This window comes from Hippocampus guttulatus, chromosome 11 (genome assembly GCF_054856545.1).
Source record: "Hippocampus guttulatus isolate MCC_2025c chromosome 11, RoL_Hgut_1.0, whole genome shotgun sequence".
Lineage (NCBI taxonomy): Eukaryota > Metazoa > Chordata > Actinopteri > Syngnathiformes > Syngnathidae > Hippocampus > Hippocampus guttulatus.
Window position 1 is genome coordinate 13,328,465 of NC_141271.1, and position 16,973 is coordinate 13,345,437.

General features: G+C 42.9%; 1 protein-coding gene across 4 annotated transcripts; it reads left to right on the forward strand.

Moving 5' to 3' along the window:
- The first annotated feature begins 551 nt into the window (after positions 1-551).
- Positions 552-14,700, forward strand: LOC147198148 (uncharacterized). Of its 4 annotated transcripts, none has more exons than XM_086123761.1 (8): positions 552-992; positions 1,392-1,702; positions 4,537-4,610; positions 4,814-5,042; positions 6,777-8,692; positions 11,110-11,328; positions 12,110-12,256; positions 13,553-14,700. In XM_086123761.1, the coding sequence occupies exons 2-7, from the start codon at positions 1,441-1,443 to the stop codon at positions 12,212-12,214; spliced, it is 2,805 nt and encodes a 934-aa protein (XP_085979887.1). In that variant the 5' UTR covers positions 552-992; positions 1,392-1,440; the 3' UTR covers positions 12,215-12,256; positions 13,553-14,700. The 4 variants fall into 4 exon arrangements, with proteins under 4 accessions (XP_085979887.1, XP_085979889.1, XP_085979888.1 ...); XM_086123763.1 differs by having other exon boundaries at positions 552-930; positions 1,395-1,702; XM_086123762.1 differs by having other exon boundaries at positions 552-1,702; positions 13,486-14,700.
- The last annotated feature ends 2,273 nt before the right edge of the window (positions 14,701-16,973 follow it).

The following is a 16,973-nucleotide window of genomic DNA, read 5'->3' on the forward strand; positions in this document are numbered from 1 at the left end:
TTCATAATTTACTAATATTTAATTTAGTAATTTTCCACATAACTATTCACAATCAATACACTGTAAATTAAATACTCATGCTGTTTGTGTATGTTTTTAAACCTCAAATGATGCACGTGATATTAAATGTAAGATGTTCTGCAGTACGGTAAGTGAGTAAAGTGTATGTGTACTGATACTTTACACAAGAATAAATTATATTAATAGTCATGCAGTTGGTGATTACTCGAAGTTTATTGTAAAAATAAAAAAGTTAAATAACTAACAGTCAAGACAAAGTCATTTAGATGCATTTCAGTCATGAAGTGATTATGAAAATATTTAAGTTCCGAGAATTTCTCAACCCTAAACATCACTAAAATATATGCAGCACTGTACTGTGAAAACAATGTGTCAGATTAAATTAATCTTTTTTCGTAAATCACCCACTTGATATTAATACTGGTCAACCTAACCTGTTTTTCAAGGGGTATGGAAACTACAGATTGACATATCGGTCAGCCAATTGTAATCGAGTTCTATTGGGAGTCTCTCGCTCTCTCTCTCTCTGACACTGATGTTCACTGTGTGAAGGCGGGGAGGAGTTGGCTCGTTTAGGCTGATTAGCAACAAACAGAAGGTTGCGAGTTTACATTTTGGATTATTTCATCACCGTATTGGATTTTGCCATCACCGAAGGCGTATGAACTCACATCCGTGTTAAGCCGATTCCTGTTTTCACGCTTTTCGGCGAGGCCAGGTGGCTATTTGCAACATTTGTGAGGGCTAATAGCGGAGGGCAAACTCGCTTTTTTTAGGTCGTTGGAGGTGGCGATGGTGAGCTGATAGCTGCGTCATCATGTTGCTTCCGACTCGAGTTGGCCGAAAGAAATCTCAAGTTAACGCCGTCCCCAGCCATCCTGCTCTAAAGGCCACTCCCGACCACCTGAGGTAGATGTAACGCGGACCGCTGCCCGGGGGCAAAGCTTGCTAACGACTGGGGACCGAACGAGGTGGCTGACTTTACATCACTTGGCGTTGTTGGCGCGATTCCCCCCCTGGGCTGCAATTGTTGTCTCCACTCCAACGAACAGTTCCCCCAAAGCAAGCGTGTCGCCGTTTGAACGTCACAACAATAACGTGACCGTAACGTTTGTTAAACATTAACTATAGCCATATAAATATTTCATGTTTGGACGAGGACGAGTGATGCCTGCGATGACATCAAGGCTACAAATTTGCAGCATCTACTGAAATGTTGTCGTTTGGCACTTTCGCCTTTAACATTTGATAAGAGAGAAATGTTCTAATATTTTTTAACGAATTAGCCGAATAGACAACCGATGTTTTATCAGGGTGTCAAAGTGTGTTAAACTGGACGTCAGGGAGTTTTGACTGGGCCCTCTTCAAAGCAGGGACAACGTTTCACCCTATCTATCAGCGGATACAAAACAAATCACGATGGCCGTGAAGGGGACACGTTGCCCCCCTAAGCCGTGGTCGAGTGTTGCCGGCGAAAGGAGCTGGTCCCCGAACTTCGAGTGGATCGGCGGGCTGCTTTACCGAAAGAAACTGGAGAGGGGCTTCCTCAACTACCGGGAGGTTTTGGACGAGGATCGGAGACTTGAGGCAGTCGCTACCTTTCACCGGCGACCACCCGGCATGCGTCACCTCTCCTTGGAGGAGACCTACAAATGCGTGGCCGAGAACTACTGGTGGGAGGGTAAGAACGTCTTTCTAAAGCCATGCGCCCATCTCACAAACCTTTCACGGCCTATCCTCTTGTGACACGATAAGAAGTGTCTATAGAGGAGGAAGGACAGTATGATTCTCGGAATCACACATTTAGTGTGGCTAGGGTAGTTACGGTAAGGTCCTGTACTTGCTATTTTGACACAAACTTGCATTCATCCATTTTCTGTAGTGCTTGTCCTCAATTCTGTACCGGGTGAGCTGGAGCCTATCTCCGTGAAATACACCCAGGACTAGAAAGCCAGACAACCGCAAAGACACATATGGACAAACAAGCATTCACAGTCACATTCACACGTATAGGCATCTGAAGTGCTAGAGAAAAAAAAACTATTCAAACTACACGCAAGAAGGCTGGAGTTAAAACCCAAACCTCAGAACTGTTTGGCCAACTTGCTAACCATCAGGTCACTCCAGAGAGATGAATGACTAAGATGTTTGAGCTGTATACCTCATGACGCAGGTATGCTGAACAAGACAACATTTAGTTGCTTTTTATGCAGCGGGGGCACGAAAAGTGTAATTTTTCCTTTGCAGTTTGTTACTGGTGTTGTGTCAGGACACCGAATGGCAAATCACATTTCCAAAAAGCAACAGGGAATGTGTGTGTAACTGTGATTAAAATGGTGGTTCACATCTCAGATTATATATTCTCATCCAACCATCAATTTTTAAACTACTGGTGAAGTCCTTGTCGCTGTGAGGGTACCAAGCAACAACCGTAACCCTTCGGGGACCATGTATAGTTCCTTAAGGTATGAGCTATTATATGCAGTCTCTTCTGTGTATTTTTGTCTCCGGTTACAATCCTTACATCCATTTTCAATGGCTTTTATCGATCATATGTGAGCTAGCGAGGTAGACCTTTAGACTGGTTTGTCTGTCGTTTGCAAGGAACATACAGACAAACATTCACACACATTGACAATGCATGTTGTTTTTAGTAAATTGGAGTAAGTCACACAAACACAGGGAAAACACAAACTCCAGACGGGAAGGTTGGAGCCGTGATTCAAACCCCAAAGAGTGATGGAGGCATGCTTCCCATCAAGCCACAGTGCAGTGACCGATTTCATTATATTCATTCTAATCTCTGGTTGTGGACCTCCACAGGTTTGGGCTCAGCCGTGGGTCACCTTCATGGGCAGGGCCTCTGTAGTTTGTGAACAACTGCACAGTACTATCAAATTCGGTATAAACAACTTGTCTCTGTAGCTAAATAAAATGACCCAACTGACATCTTGTCAAGCAAATCAAAAGAAAGTAGATGTATTTACTAAAAGAGCCTTTTATTGTACAACCCCAATTCTGATGAAGCTGCGACGTTGTGTTAAACATAAATATGCCGCTTGCATGCAATGATTTCGCCAGAATCGCTGAACCTTTTGATGATATTATGGACCATAGATGATGAAATCCCTAAATTCCTTGCAATCGCACATTGAGGTGCATTGTCCTGAAACTGTTTGGCTATTTTTGCTTTTGTTCACAAATAGGCGAACCTCACCCAATCTTTGCTTGTGAATGACTGAGCAATTCAGGGGCGCTCCTTTTTATACCCACTCATGGCACCCACATGTTCCCAGTTAGCCTGTTCACCTGAGGGATGTTCCAAATGAGTGTTTACGGGTGTCAGAGATTTTCTCGGACAAAGTTAAAGAAATGACTCGGCACACAGGAAAATTGTCTTCAATATCGGCGGGAGCGGATCTCTGAGAGCGAACGACGGTTAGTTGCTCCGATGATACACACTCTCAGCTCCCTCTCCGCCGGTTCGAACCTTTATTGTAAAATACAAGAAAAACACTGCCCCCGAGATTTGCATACCGCGCCCCCCGGCCCGGCCTCTCGGTAATGATCTGATCTACCCGAATACACAAGTCACAGACTTTTCTGATGACAAATGATCACCTGGGCGTGACTGCTGTTCCCAAACTGTCTATTGGTACTCAACAACTCTTTGTTCCCAATTTGTTCATTCCCACTCTGTGATTGAATCTAGTCTTCTTCCATCTATTCGCCCCCCCCGTGATTACTCAAGAAAAGGCCCTCCGCCCAAACGGCCGACGCTTCTGCGCTGAGTGTGTCAAGACATGCCCAAATGAACCAAAACTTTAAACATGATACAATTTTATTCATAGATTTCTCTATCAACGGGTGTTTAACGATTCCTCAACTTTCTATTTTTGCCACCTTTCCCAGCTTTTTTGGAATGTTTTGCAGCCATTAAATTCTAAGTTCATGATTATTTGCTAAAAACAATGAAGCTTATCAGTTTGAACTGGTGAAAAGGACACTTTGATCCGCTTCTCTTTCATCTATAACTGCTACAAACAACAAAGTGTATGAGGGAAAAGTGGTTAAGATTGCACGACTGTCCTGTTTTGTTGTGTTGGGTTTATTATTTTACTTTATGTTAACCGGTTTGTAAAGCGCTTTGTTACAGCTGCAGCTATTGTGAAAGCGCTATATAAATCATAATGTATTGTATTAAACTTTAAATATCTTGTCTTTGTGGTGTACTCAATTAAAAATAGGTTGAACATGATTTGTTAATCATTGTATTCTCTTTCAGCGCCCCAACTTCATTGGAATAGGGTCTGTGCATTCGTCATCCGCTATTCTTGTCTCATTATTTCACTGACTGATTTCATAGTCACTGTTTTAAAAGGTTTATTATTGTCAGTTGTTTTCAAAACCACACAGGATCATACTGAGAAAGTCTTAGCTTTTAAATAACAGATGTAGAAGTTGTGCCCCCCACCCCTCCCAAAAAGATGTCAATAAATATATTTGTTGTTGCAGGGATGTACTTCCACATCAGAGACTTTGTCCTGGAATGCTCTGAGTGTCAGAGCCAGCAACACAAGGTGACAGAGGTGAGCAAGGTTTGCAATATTGAAAAGAAATACACAATTTCAGTTGCTTATCTGGCATAAGTCATTTTCTCTTTATCACACATATTTTGAGTTGGCAGCTGCTCGCTCTCATCTTCTGTCCATCTTGGATGTCCCTGACATCATTCCTACAGCGTAGCCCCTCCACCCCCACCACACACACTTAAAATCTGCCTCACTCCTAGGAGCTAGGCAGCCGAGGATGCGTCACGAAGACGATAGCGTCGCACGGCTCTGACATGCTCAACAAGCTGAGGAGTCAGCGGGAGGCGGGGATGTTCTGTGACATCACTGTGCGCACTAACGGTCAGTCCTACGCCGCGCACAGGGCTGTGCTGGCAGCCGTCAGTGACCACTTCCAAGAAGTCTTTACAGAGATGGATTCCAGTATGAAGACAGACATAGATCTCACTGGTAAGTCAAAAAATATAGTCAGCGTATGTCTTAACAGTCGAGTATTTCATAAAAAAAACACAACACATGCAACAGTTTTAGCATCAAAACTGTAAGTCTTTGCACAACTGTTACCATTCGTTGTCATTGTTTTTTGGGGGGCAAACCTGTTCGGAATGGCTGTGTCTGAATAGGGATATTTGTGTACATGTAATATCAGAAACCCACATTACTCATGGAAAATAGGAACAGCCTGTGAATTGCAAAAACCCCTGAGTAATTGAATGCCGACCTCAAAGATGTTTACAGCTGCTTATATTCTTTGTGTAAACTATCAATATACCTCAGTGTCATCCAAAAAGCCTTGAGTAACTTTTCAAACTCGTTAAAAAAAAATGCAAAGGAATTGCATGTTTGTCGCCTTTGTTACGCGTTAACAACCACTTGTCAAGCTCAAATGAGGGCATCTTTTGTTAGTTTGAGCGTCTTAATAGCCACTCAGGAAGGCCAAAAAATACACGTGGCAAAGACTCTCATCTCCCGACCTGGACTATCGCTATCTAGTGGGCAGACAGAATCGTGAGGGCCACATACTCTGCAATAAATGTAACTTGTCTCGTACTTGGAATGGTTAGGATTAAGGGTTAATTTAAATTAAAATTTAGGGAAGTGATTGTATTTCTAACACATGCGTCTGTTAGTAAATTTTATTCACAAAGCATAATACTTAGCATTTCAGTGTAATGTTATAGTCTTGTGAAAATTTGTATTTGTCTGGTTTTATGCTGAAATTACATCAAATACCTCAAATTACTTTCAATACCTTTCTGAAAGATTCAAATAAAATTGACTGGTATTTTTTTTCCTAATTAATAATTAATTTGCTTAATCTAAAATGATTTAGAATATTATACCCTGAATAAAAATTATTACACGGGGGGGAAAAAAAAGTTGGGTGAACTCAAAATTTCAAGGCACCAAACTGATAACATTTGAAATTGGGCAATTCAACCAAACATTTTAAGTTTTGCTCAGCATGTATTTGGAACCGAGAGTTGCCGCTTGGAATTGAAATGGATTTCCATGGGACAGGAGAAGTGAACCAATCTCTTTTTTTCGTCAATGGATGCTACAGCTTCTTGTTGACTTTGAAACTTAGCTTGTAGCCGACATGTGCACATTTTGAGCATGACGTCTCTGATCCACTGGTTAAAGGACACTTGGATTCTCTCCTCTTTCATCTCAAACTGCTTCAAACAACAAAGCGTGTGACGGAAAAGTGTTTTATGTTATGTGTTGTGTTTATTATTTTACTTTATGTTAACTGTTTTGTTAAGCGCTGTGTTACAGCTGCCGCTGTTGTGAAAGCGCTATATAAATCAGCATGTATTGTATTGTAACGATGTTTAACAAAGTAGAATAGCATTTTAACAGATATCGTGATGTCATATAAGCATTTAATTCCTATTTTCTTGGGAATCTGGTTAATTCAGTTTAATGTTCAATTTAGCGACCCTTCACACACCAATTGAACTCAATACAGTGCAAATTGAAGAAAATGTTTACTTAATTCTTATAACTCATACTTGCCAGAACTTCTTAGGGTTCCTTTTAATATTCTTTTGGGCGTTGGCAAAAGGTGAAGTCATAAAGGAGCAGCAGTTGAAAGCAGTTTTCAATCTTCCCTTTGCCCAAAGTGTCTTTGTCATCTCGCTCACCAAGCAATCCATGTATCTAACTGTCTTCTCCACTCAGGTTTCAGCGAGGACAGCCTCTTGTCTCTGTTGGATTTCTCCTACTCTTCCACGCTTTGCGTGCGCTGGGTGGACCTCCCTGAAGTCATCACCATGGCCCGTCACTTGGGCATGTGGCCTGCTGTGGAGGCCTGCTCTGCTCTTATGAAAGAGCACCGCAACATTGTCCATCCTACCCAGGACGTAAAATTGGAGTACGGTGGGGTTTGTAGTCGGCGCCATCACCAACAGACAGAAACCAAAAGGAAAAGGAAGTTAGAGGATAACACTGGCGGAGTCCACTTGACAGTGGATACATCTGATGAATCTTTGGAAGGGAGTCCGTGCTGCAATTTGCATAAAATGTCAAATGCTAAAGTCCATAACAGACTCCCCATGAGTCCCTCACACAGGATGAAGCTCATGGACTTCAAATCTCCTTCCTCCAAGAAGACTGCCGTATCCACAAATATTGCCACCCCACAGTCCAAAAATTACTCCCCCATATCTCCACCCAAAACCCGTCTTCTCCGCTCAAGTCCTGGGGCTGCTCAGCAAGTTCAGAGATTACTGCCCATATTGGAAAGCCCTCGACAAAACCGAAAATCGTGCACCCCCAGATCCAGTCCGGTTTGTAGCCCTGTCAGGGTGAAGCAGGAAGTGGAGGAGGTAGGAGTGGATGAGGAAGACTACGCAAGAGCCCAGGAGAAGTACAAACTAATGCTGGTTCTCGGCCTCCAGAGGACAGCCCTTCTCCCTCGACCGGAGGATCTGATTGGTTGGAGGCAGAAGAAACGACTCAGGAAGCTCAAAGCCAACAACTACTCGCTAACCAAGAGGCGAAAACCCCGCTCCGCTCCCCCAGTGCTACCATATACCCCTGTGACACTGTCTCTTCCCCTCTGCGACCCTGTGAACAGTATCCTACTCGACAAGGAGGGAAAAACCAAGTCTCGCGGCCCACCTGTCAATGAAGGAATTACGAAGAGACACAATTCCAAAAAACACATCCCTCCTAGCGACAGGAGCATGCGAAGTAAAGGGGTCTTACCTGATATGTTCCGAGCAGCATCCCGTCCTGGCTTCAGTGGGAGAGAGCTCAGACGGTCTGTGAGGAACAGTGCTCGTGTCCATCCCCCTGTCCAGCAGCCCGTGCGGCGTACCTCCAACAAAACCCCAGCGAGGAACACTGTCAGGATCAAACCAGAACCAGCTGAATACTCGGTCTCAGGTCTCTCTCTCGCATCAGTCAATCATTCGTCTCCGAGGACACGGGCCAGGAATAACATCACCGGCGCGGCGGTCAAGACACTACGCTACAACAGCAGCCGTCCAGGGACAAAAGCCAAGCCCAGGCAGGGCAGCACCAGAGAGGAGCGGAAGCCCCGGGGCAGACCCAGGAAAGTGTTGAGGGAGGAGATGGACACTGAGAGACAAGCAAAGGGCGATCAACACGATGGGTTGCAGTTCTCAGAGCACTCTCCTCCCCAAGCCATCTACAACCACCCTTTATACAAAGTTATCAAAGAGGAACCCCCAGATCCCGTGCCAGTTGGCGGCCCTTTGTTGGATCCTCCATCCCCAGACCTGGGTAAGCGCCAGAGCAAGCCTCCCATCAAACTACTGGACTCAGGCTTTTTGTTCAGCTTCTGTCGGCCTTCCGGGGCACCCATGGTGGGAATCAAGAAAGAAGAAGAGAGCGTGGATATTTGTTTGACGCGCTCCGTGTCACAAATCGGAGAGAAATTTGGAACGGGTCAATCCAAGCACAGGGCACTGAGAGCCAGAGGACCACCCCACACCTTGACGATGGTGAAGAGGGAGAGGGAGGAAAGGAGTGTGAGCCAGAGCAGGGTTCAGAGACGCCGGACCAACTCCAGAAACGACACGCCTTTAGTCAGATCTAAAGGGAAAAAGGCTGCGCTTATCACACCAAAGGTAAGTAAAGGGGGTGGCCGTTGGTTCATAACGACAGTTGTGTAAAAATATAGTCATAGTGTCTTGGGCGGCACAGTGGCGCTCAGACAAAGTTTATGGGTTCCAATCCGAGCTCGGACCTTTCTGTGTGGACTGTGCATGTTTCAGTGCTTGCGTGGGCAACTCTGGTTTCTCTCCACATTCCAATAACATCCATGTTTGATCAGTGAAACACTCTATAAATTCCTCATCTGTGTGGATGTCAGTGTGAACGCTTGTCTCGCTATATGTGCCGTGTGATTGACTGGAGACCAGTACAAGACAAGCGTCATAGAAAATCGACAAATGGATAGCTTCAATTAGGGTTTGGACAATTTATCGTTTTACGTATTTTTTTTTCCCCCCCAAGATGGCGCCCGAGTAGGCAGCCTTTGGCAAGTGCTCTTCAAGAGCCTTGCTTTTTGTTCTTTTTTGTTGTTTTTGTCTTTTGTTTTGTCACTTGTTGTTTCATCGTGTGGACCTGATATGGACTGTGTTCAGCGTTTTTTGGCCACGACATTCGTCAAAGGAGAAGTATCTGTGCTTGGTGGTTGCGCCTTCTCGGCAGCGCGCCTGTACCAGCACAGATTTTGATTGGGAGGAATGTCGGCGCCATTGACTGTCGGTGTTGGACAGACCTGGGGCGCTTGTGTTTTTTGCGCCTGTAATGGGCAGCATTTTTCACCGCCCCGTTTTGTTCAGTGGAGATGTCGGCGCTGTAGGACAGTTGGCGTTGGTGCGGCTGGATGGATGGCTGCTGAAGTTGAGGATGAGGAGAGAGGATTGTTGGCGCAGAGCGCCGATGCGTATTTGGAACCGAGAGTCGCCGCTTGGAATTGAAATGGATTTCCATGGGACAGGAGAAGTGAACCAATCTCTTTTTTGGTCAATGGATGCTACAGCTTCTTGTTGACTTTGAAACTTAGCTTGTAGCCGACGTGTGCACATTTTGAGCATGACTTCTCTGATCCACTGGTTAAAGGACACTTTGATTCTCTCCTCTTTCATCTCAAACTGCTTCAAACAACGTGTGTGACGGAAAAGTGGTTAGGACTGCACGACTGTCCGTGTTTTATGTTGTGTGTTGTGTTTATTTATTTTACTTTATGTTAACTGTGCTAGGTGCCAAACTAGCTTGCTCCGCAGCAACAAGTAAGAGCTGCAAGGTGCAGGTTCTCTCATCTCAGAAACTAATCCTCTCCTCCATGGCGGTAGGTAAATAAGATAGACTTCTATCAATTGTCGTTGTCACTAAAAGTGGAGGAGGGAGGAGTAAAGAATGAAACAACATCGTAGGTATGCAACAGTCAGAAGAGAACCTGAGAAGATGGAGAATTCAATCACGAAACTAATGTGAAATGCTGAATCTCGAAAGACCCGAATTCGTGCTTAGGTGTAGAATACACTTCACAGACGCCTTGCTGGTAGAGAGCAGTCAGCTATGAACAGAAAATTAGTATCACAATAAGTATCGATACATGAAGTATGACAATAGTGACATCGTCAGCACACGCTCGAAAATAAGAAATACATCAGATACAATTAACACCTGTTTCAGATAAAATGAGACGACAGCTACATAGTTGACATCTGCTCAAAAACCAGAAAAGAATTGGTTAGGGCTTACGTCAGCCATGGTGACGCTCTGAAGTATATCCATCCATTCTCTGTACCACTTTTCCACACCTTATAAGGCAGGGCTCCAGACCTAATTTTTTTTTTTTTACTAGGAGCACAGTGGTCCCCTAATCTGGAATTGTCATTTTCACATTTCCACCCATTTTTACTATTTTACAGATAATGGGCCAAAGTATGGAGCAGGAGTTTGTGGTTTATGTGTAGAAAAATGAGCAAATTCACTGGTCGCACAAGCATGAGTACCGGTAGATGAAAAAAATGACGTGCAATGTCCCAAGTTGTAGGGGCAAAATACCAGCATTTAGAGGCGGACTAAAGTTTTACTTTTAAAGTTTTGCTTATGTATGATGACATTTTCTTGTAGATGTACCTGTACTTAATATTGCACTGAAGCTGAATTTTAGAAAATCGTGAATTGAATCCAAATCTCTTTATGGGGCAGCATGGCACAGTGGTCGAGTGGTCGCCTCACAACCAGAAGGTTGTTGGTTCAACCCCTCAACCCTTGTGACCATGTAGAAATGTCCTTTAGCAAGATACTAAACCCTGATTTGCTCTCAATGGACCTGGATGCCCCTTGCATGGTAGTAATGTCCCATTGGTGTATGAATGTGTGCGTGAATGGTTGAATGTGAGGCTTTATAAAGCGCTTTGGGCACTGTGGAGTAGTTTAGGCGCTATGCAAGCGCAATCTTTATCCATGTACAGTCTTGCGTAAGCCCCACAAGTCTTACACAGTTTTTTGTCTTGAATCCTACTAGCAAGAGCCTATCGCCATCCCATTGAGCAGCAGGGGCTGCGTCGTATTGGACTCTGTTCGCCGGGCAAGGCTAAAGCAGCTGCGAGGCCCGCGCAGCCAGGTCCCAAAAGCTCCAAAGGTGGCCCACTCTTGCACGCAATGCTCCACCTCTTACAAGGACTGCGATGCACTCATCATGCATCGCCTGCGGCACATCGCGGGCAAGCACTGGCCGTGTCTGGTAAGTTGAGACCCACCTCATCCTCGGCCGGGACTCTTTATTTTATAATTGGCGGTGCAGAAAATGCACAGATGTGGGTTAAATCTGATTCAGCTTCTGGTTAATGCTGTAACGTGAGGAAAATCAGCAAAAATGTTTATCATTTGTCCCCCCCCCCACCCCGCCCCTCTCCACAGTAAAACCAGATGTTTGCAAATGTCTTACTTTTAAAAAGAAAAACAAAGACAATGAGTGTTTTTATGGAGGACTACAGAAATCAGAGATTTATTGTTTTCGAGGGTGAAGTTCCAAGGATTTGGAACCGATTAATCGACTGAAATAACTATGAATTAATTTGACAATTGATTAGTTTGTCGAGTAAACATGGCACCTCTGCAAGCCTAATATAATATGGTCACTACACCACCATGTAAATTTACTTTGTTAATCAATTATGTTCATCACGGCCAACATATGTTTAATTATAAAGGTTAAGGGAGGAACGGGCTACTTTTAACGCGGCACAGTGCGCCTATGTCACCTATTAAATGCAAGCAGTTGCTTAACTGTAAAGGTTGGTACCAATGCCATCTAAGTTTGATGATCATTTTGAGGGTTTGCCATCAGAATGGCAGCGCGAGATCCCGCTAATCACTAGCCACAGCTTGAACTTTTCATTATTTCCCATTGCAATCCGAACAAATTGGATCATTTCGAGGGTCTGCCGTAGTAGGGTATCGTTGGAATTGTATTTTTGACTCTTTGCTCGGATTCTGTTGCCTGATGCCCTTCTGCTCTGAAGCTTTGCAGTAAGACGTTCTTTCGACTGAGGAATGTACGGAACCACATCCGCACCCATGACCCCAAGTTGTACAAATGCAGGAATTGCATTGTCGCTGGCTCCTGAGGCCAGTTCATCATCCAAAGGGTGTGCCGAACCAAGGTTGAGGTTGGTGGCTCCTTTTCAAAGACTGACATGCAGTCTCTGAATACTCAGTTTACCTTAAAATATCAGGTCATCTTTGCCCTGCGGCTCATTCCTCCATCGAAATGATGGGAAAAATGCATACTCTCCTGAGCAATACGATATACTGTATATATATATATATATATATACAGCTGCTTGTCAATAAATGTTAATATCATGCAAAACGTAATTTATTTCAGTGCAATTCAAGAAGTAAAATTTATTTAGACCTCATTTGGTTTTGTTTCTTTAAATTTGATGATTATTGTTTCCAGCCATTTAAGACCTCAAATTAACCATCCACCTAATGACCAAAATGTTTTTTGGGTCCTTTTCTTGATCGCTTGATTTTAGCACAACACACTCATCCGGGGAATCTTGTCTGACGTGACACTGTGCTTTAAAAGATGCCTGATGTAGTAAACACGTTCTCAAAGTCGTCTCTAAAGAGATGCTAAGATTCATGAAATAACATACATGGTGGAGATGGTTTTTTTTCTTTGTATCGTGGTGTTTCGCACTTTTTTACCACGTCAATCACAAAAGGATGCAAATGCGATTCCTTTGTGATTAGGTGGTCGAGGGTGCGAAGGCGTAACTTGCATGTGCTAGCGCAAAGCCTTTCGGCTCACACGGCATGCGACAAGGCTAAAATAACGACTAGCTTTCAGTTCACACACACAATGACAGCATGGAAGATCCCTGGCGGAATCAAGATTGTGTTTGCCGTAATGTCTTATTTCGCAGATCTCATCTCAATGGTCATGATCAATCAGCAAATCATGACATGACGGCCAAGCACCGTTTTTGAAATGCAAAATATCAGGCGATCCACTCCAGCCGTCAGATCAGTGTAAAGTGTAATTAAGAGTCCTTATGGGTTGTGTGTGTGTGCCCAGAGTTTGGTTGTATTTGCTTTTTGTTAACTATGCTTAAACTCACTCAGTACCACCCAAATCTAGACCAAGTCTGAAAAGACGTTTAAAAACGTCTTTGGAGTGAATGAGTTAAGATATAAACCGGAAATGGCATAGCCTTGACGCAATGATTTAATTTTTTTTGACCTTTCATAGATTCATTATGGGTTATTGATGATGTGTGATAAAGGAGTGCTCCAAAAACCTTGGCAATTGCACCTCTAAAGCTTTGTGTGACCTAAATATAAGTATTTTCCTTCAAAGTTTGGTTGAAGTCCTGTTTTTCTTGCTCAGTTACAGGTTTACGTTTTGGCCATGTGCAACCGAGTGGAAAAATGTCTTCCTATTTTTTCCCCCCTAGAGTCCGACGTAGAGCAAATGATAAGGAAGTCACACGAGCAATCAGAAGCTTGTACATAATGGAGCCGTCACCCTCAAGCACAACGCGGTCTGTAAGGACAAGTGACTGTTCTTTTGATTTTAATCTAATCATGGTGGTATTTAAAAACCAAACCAAGGGTGGCATGTGTCCGTTTCCCCCCCAAAAACGTCAAAACTTGAACATTACACTCAGGGGGTGGGGGAACAAGACACCGCCGTGCAACATCGATCCCATGTCATGAATCACGATCAACATGTTTATGTATAAAAATGAAAAACGTGATTGTTTTAACTGGTCACCGTTGCATAGTGTCATCAATCCTATGTGTATAGTGGAATTTGGAGTGCACTTATCTTTAGCCTATGTTGTAAACCTAAGAGCTGGTGGTGAATTTGAAGGTGGGGCGGGAAAACTTGAAGCCAGGGGTAGGAATACTTGAAGTGTTTTATTGGGTGGGAGGGGGTGTGTGTGAAGTCGAGGCGGTCTTTTTGGGTGTTTAAGTGTCCGTTTTGGTGTGCTCAACTCCGTAATACCTTCACTCGCTGCCGCCCTTTGTTCTGACCTGCTTTTGTCACATTTTAATCATCCGTACATCGGGGAGGAGGGGGGGAGTAGTACGCGACAGTTAGGACAACACTGCATGTGTATCTGCAGTACGTACATGGATTTTCGCAACGTGACTGCTTCATGATGGCAATTTGATCCATCCCGTCCTCCACCTTAACCCAAGCCCCTTTTCCCTCCTACTGAATAAATGCAAAAGTGTGCACATAGAGATGTTTATGGTTCACAAATCGATTTTCAAAAATCTTTTGTCTCTGTTCAGACTGAATACATTTTGGACTTTTATATTGTTATAATTGCTTTAATTACCTTTGTTTTTCCTTTTGCTATAGTCTTGACCTCACGTGTTGAGCCAGCATGACAAATGATAGGATATTTAACAAAAATACAAGAGTATTTATATAAAATGCTGGGACCTTTTAACATGTTATCGGAAAAATAAGTGATTGCAAATGTTATTGAAATTGAGATTTTAAATGCATTCCTGTGCTTTTTGTGGTTGGAAAGGTGATGTGTTTGCTCTGGGGATGTCTAATTTGATCAATAAACCTGAGTATATAACATTCAGAGTCTCAAAAGATCTTTTTGTTTTCCTGAGAATTGTAGAATGTTATCTCCCCCGCATCTCCACCTCCCGCTTGGCCAAAAATGTAACTGTTCTTGACAAGTGCTTTTTTTTCATGATTTCTTTGTAGTGTTTCTGGAAGCCAGAAAGTTGCCATTTCAAATATTTAAATTTTTTTTTTTTAACTTTTTGAAATATTTCTTTTCCTACAATCAAACAACGGAAGTAACATCCTCCGAGATTGCTGATTCCTCACTTTTTGCCAGGGGTTGTTGCATATGCCCATCCATCCATCCATTTTTCCATCCCCTTTATCCTCACAAGGGTGTGCTGGACCCTATTCCAGCTGTCTTTGGATGGTAAGGCGGGTTCCACCTTGAACTGGTTGCCAGCCACCGCTCGGCAGCCAATAGACAAACAACCATTCACGCTCACAATCACACCTAGGGACAATTTAGAGTGTTTCATTAGCCTGCCATGCGTGTTTTTTGAATGTGGAAGGAAACTGGAGTACCCGGAGAAAATCCACGCAGGCACGGGGGAACATGACAACCCCACACAGGAATCGAACCCTGCACCTCTGCGCTGTAAGGCGGCTGTGCTAACCAGCCGACCACTTCCTCCCCCTCATGAGATATCACATATGTACATACCGGTAATCCCTTTACTGAATGTTTTTTATTTCAATGGATACCAGTAATACACCACTTTGTGACAGTATCACTGTCGACACCTTCCCCTTCACTGTCTAGTTTGCATCTGTTAGGCTCCTTCAAACGGTGAGTCATTTTACTATATTTTAGCTCTACTACACATTGGTTCTTAAAATTGAATTCATGAAATGAACTTGAGAATGCATTTGTATGATGCATTTCACTCATCAAAGGGTGAGTAGTTTTACTTACGTGTTTTTTGTCTTATTGAGTGTTTTTGTGTTTGACAGCTAAGAACAATCAAAGTGAATGCAAGAGGTCCATTTCGTCAGTATGCCTCCCTTCGCAGCTGTCATCAAGCAGTGAGTAATTTTTTAGTTTTGTTTTATTAGAATATTGTTACCAGGGTTTCATGTGGGTTGGTTAGTCATATTAAAATATTTGCTCAATTATATGTTTGTTTTATGATGGTCCTGGAATGAAATCATTCACTTAACATTACACCCCCACCCCCACCACCCCCTGGGATATTTGGTTCCACTAAAAGAGGCTGGCGCACCATTATTTCACAAAAAAAAAAAAATAAGTACGGTATTACAACACAAATACGGCCATATCTGTGAAACTCCACTAGGTGGCGGTGTGACTCTTTATAGAACTTCAAGATCTTACGTCAACGTTTCCAAAGGTGAGGGAGCCAGTGGGTTTTTGTTTTATTACACTGTGGTTATAGTATTTGTTTAAACCTCCATCACAGTTAAAAATGTTAATAGTGAATGACTTCTTTACGATCATTCGTCATCCCAGAGGGAGTTGTTTACGTATGCGACCAGTGGTTCGCTTAATTTGGCTTTTTTACTAATGTGGCCAGTGGTCATATTTTGCCTACTGATGCTTCAGAGATTCCACTAGACCCTGGTACCTTGGTTTTGAGTGACCCGACTGGCATTGAAGTTACCGTACTCAAAACCTAAATCAACAAATATTTTAAACCAAACCATACAGCAGCACATGTAGATAGACAACAACAACATAACAGTTATTTAATATAACTAATATAGTTGTTTGCATCATAGATTGATATTACTGTGTGTAATATATATAATATATATAATACTGTTATGCCATGCTTGTTTGGTAGAATTTTGTAATTGTTTTCAGAATATGGGTGTTTATTGAAATCCAGATTAATTTATTACTTGTTGTTTGTGAAAAAATATATAGGAAGAGAATCTTGAAAAAAATAATTGCATGTTAAATAGCAATTTAAATTTTGAGGGCCGGGGTGCAATTAGATTATTTTTCAAAGTCATTCAGCCCTACTGTACACTGCTATTAGGAACATTTTAGTTTTTTGAAGGGCAGGTGCAGATTAATGACTTGTCCATTTATTTCAGTTTGGACGGATTATTTGAGATGCAAGAGTTCAGTTGGCTCAGTTCTGAGCATGGTCACGGAATGATTTACACTCACAAATCAAGGCACAACTGTACTGTAGTTTCCAAGACAAAAAGGTGGTGGTTGCCCCACTGTGTTTTCTATCTAAATCCAACACAAAATACCTTAGCTTGTGTATCATCGCAGTCAGTGTTTTTACACAGTTTATGCATGATCGACT

What these genes read in the sequence shown, in the direction of transcription:
- LOC147198148 (XM_086123763.1), top strand. Translation starts at nt 839, where the DNA reads ATGTTGCTTCCGACTCGAGTTGGCCGAAAGAAATCTCAAGTTAACGCC. An exon ending in GACAGACATAGATCTCACTG is followed by an intron (nt 5,043 to 6,776) that starts GTAAGTCAAAAA and finishes TTCTCCACTCAG; the next exon opens with GTTTCAGCGAGGACAGCCTC. An exon ending in CTGCGCTTATCACACCAAAG is followed by an intron (nt 8,693 to 11,109) that starts GTAAGTAAAGGG and finishes GAATCCTACTAG; the next exon opens with CAAGAGCCTATCGCCATCCC.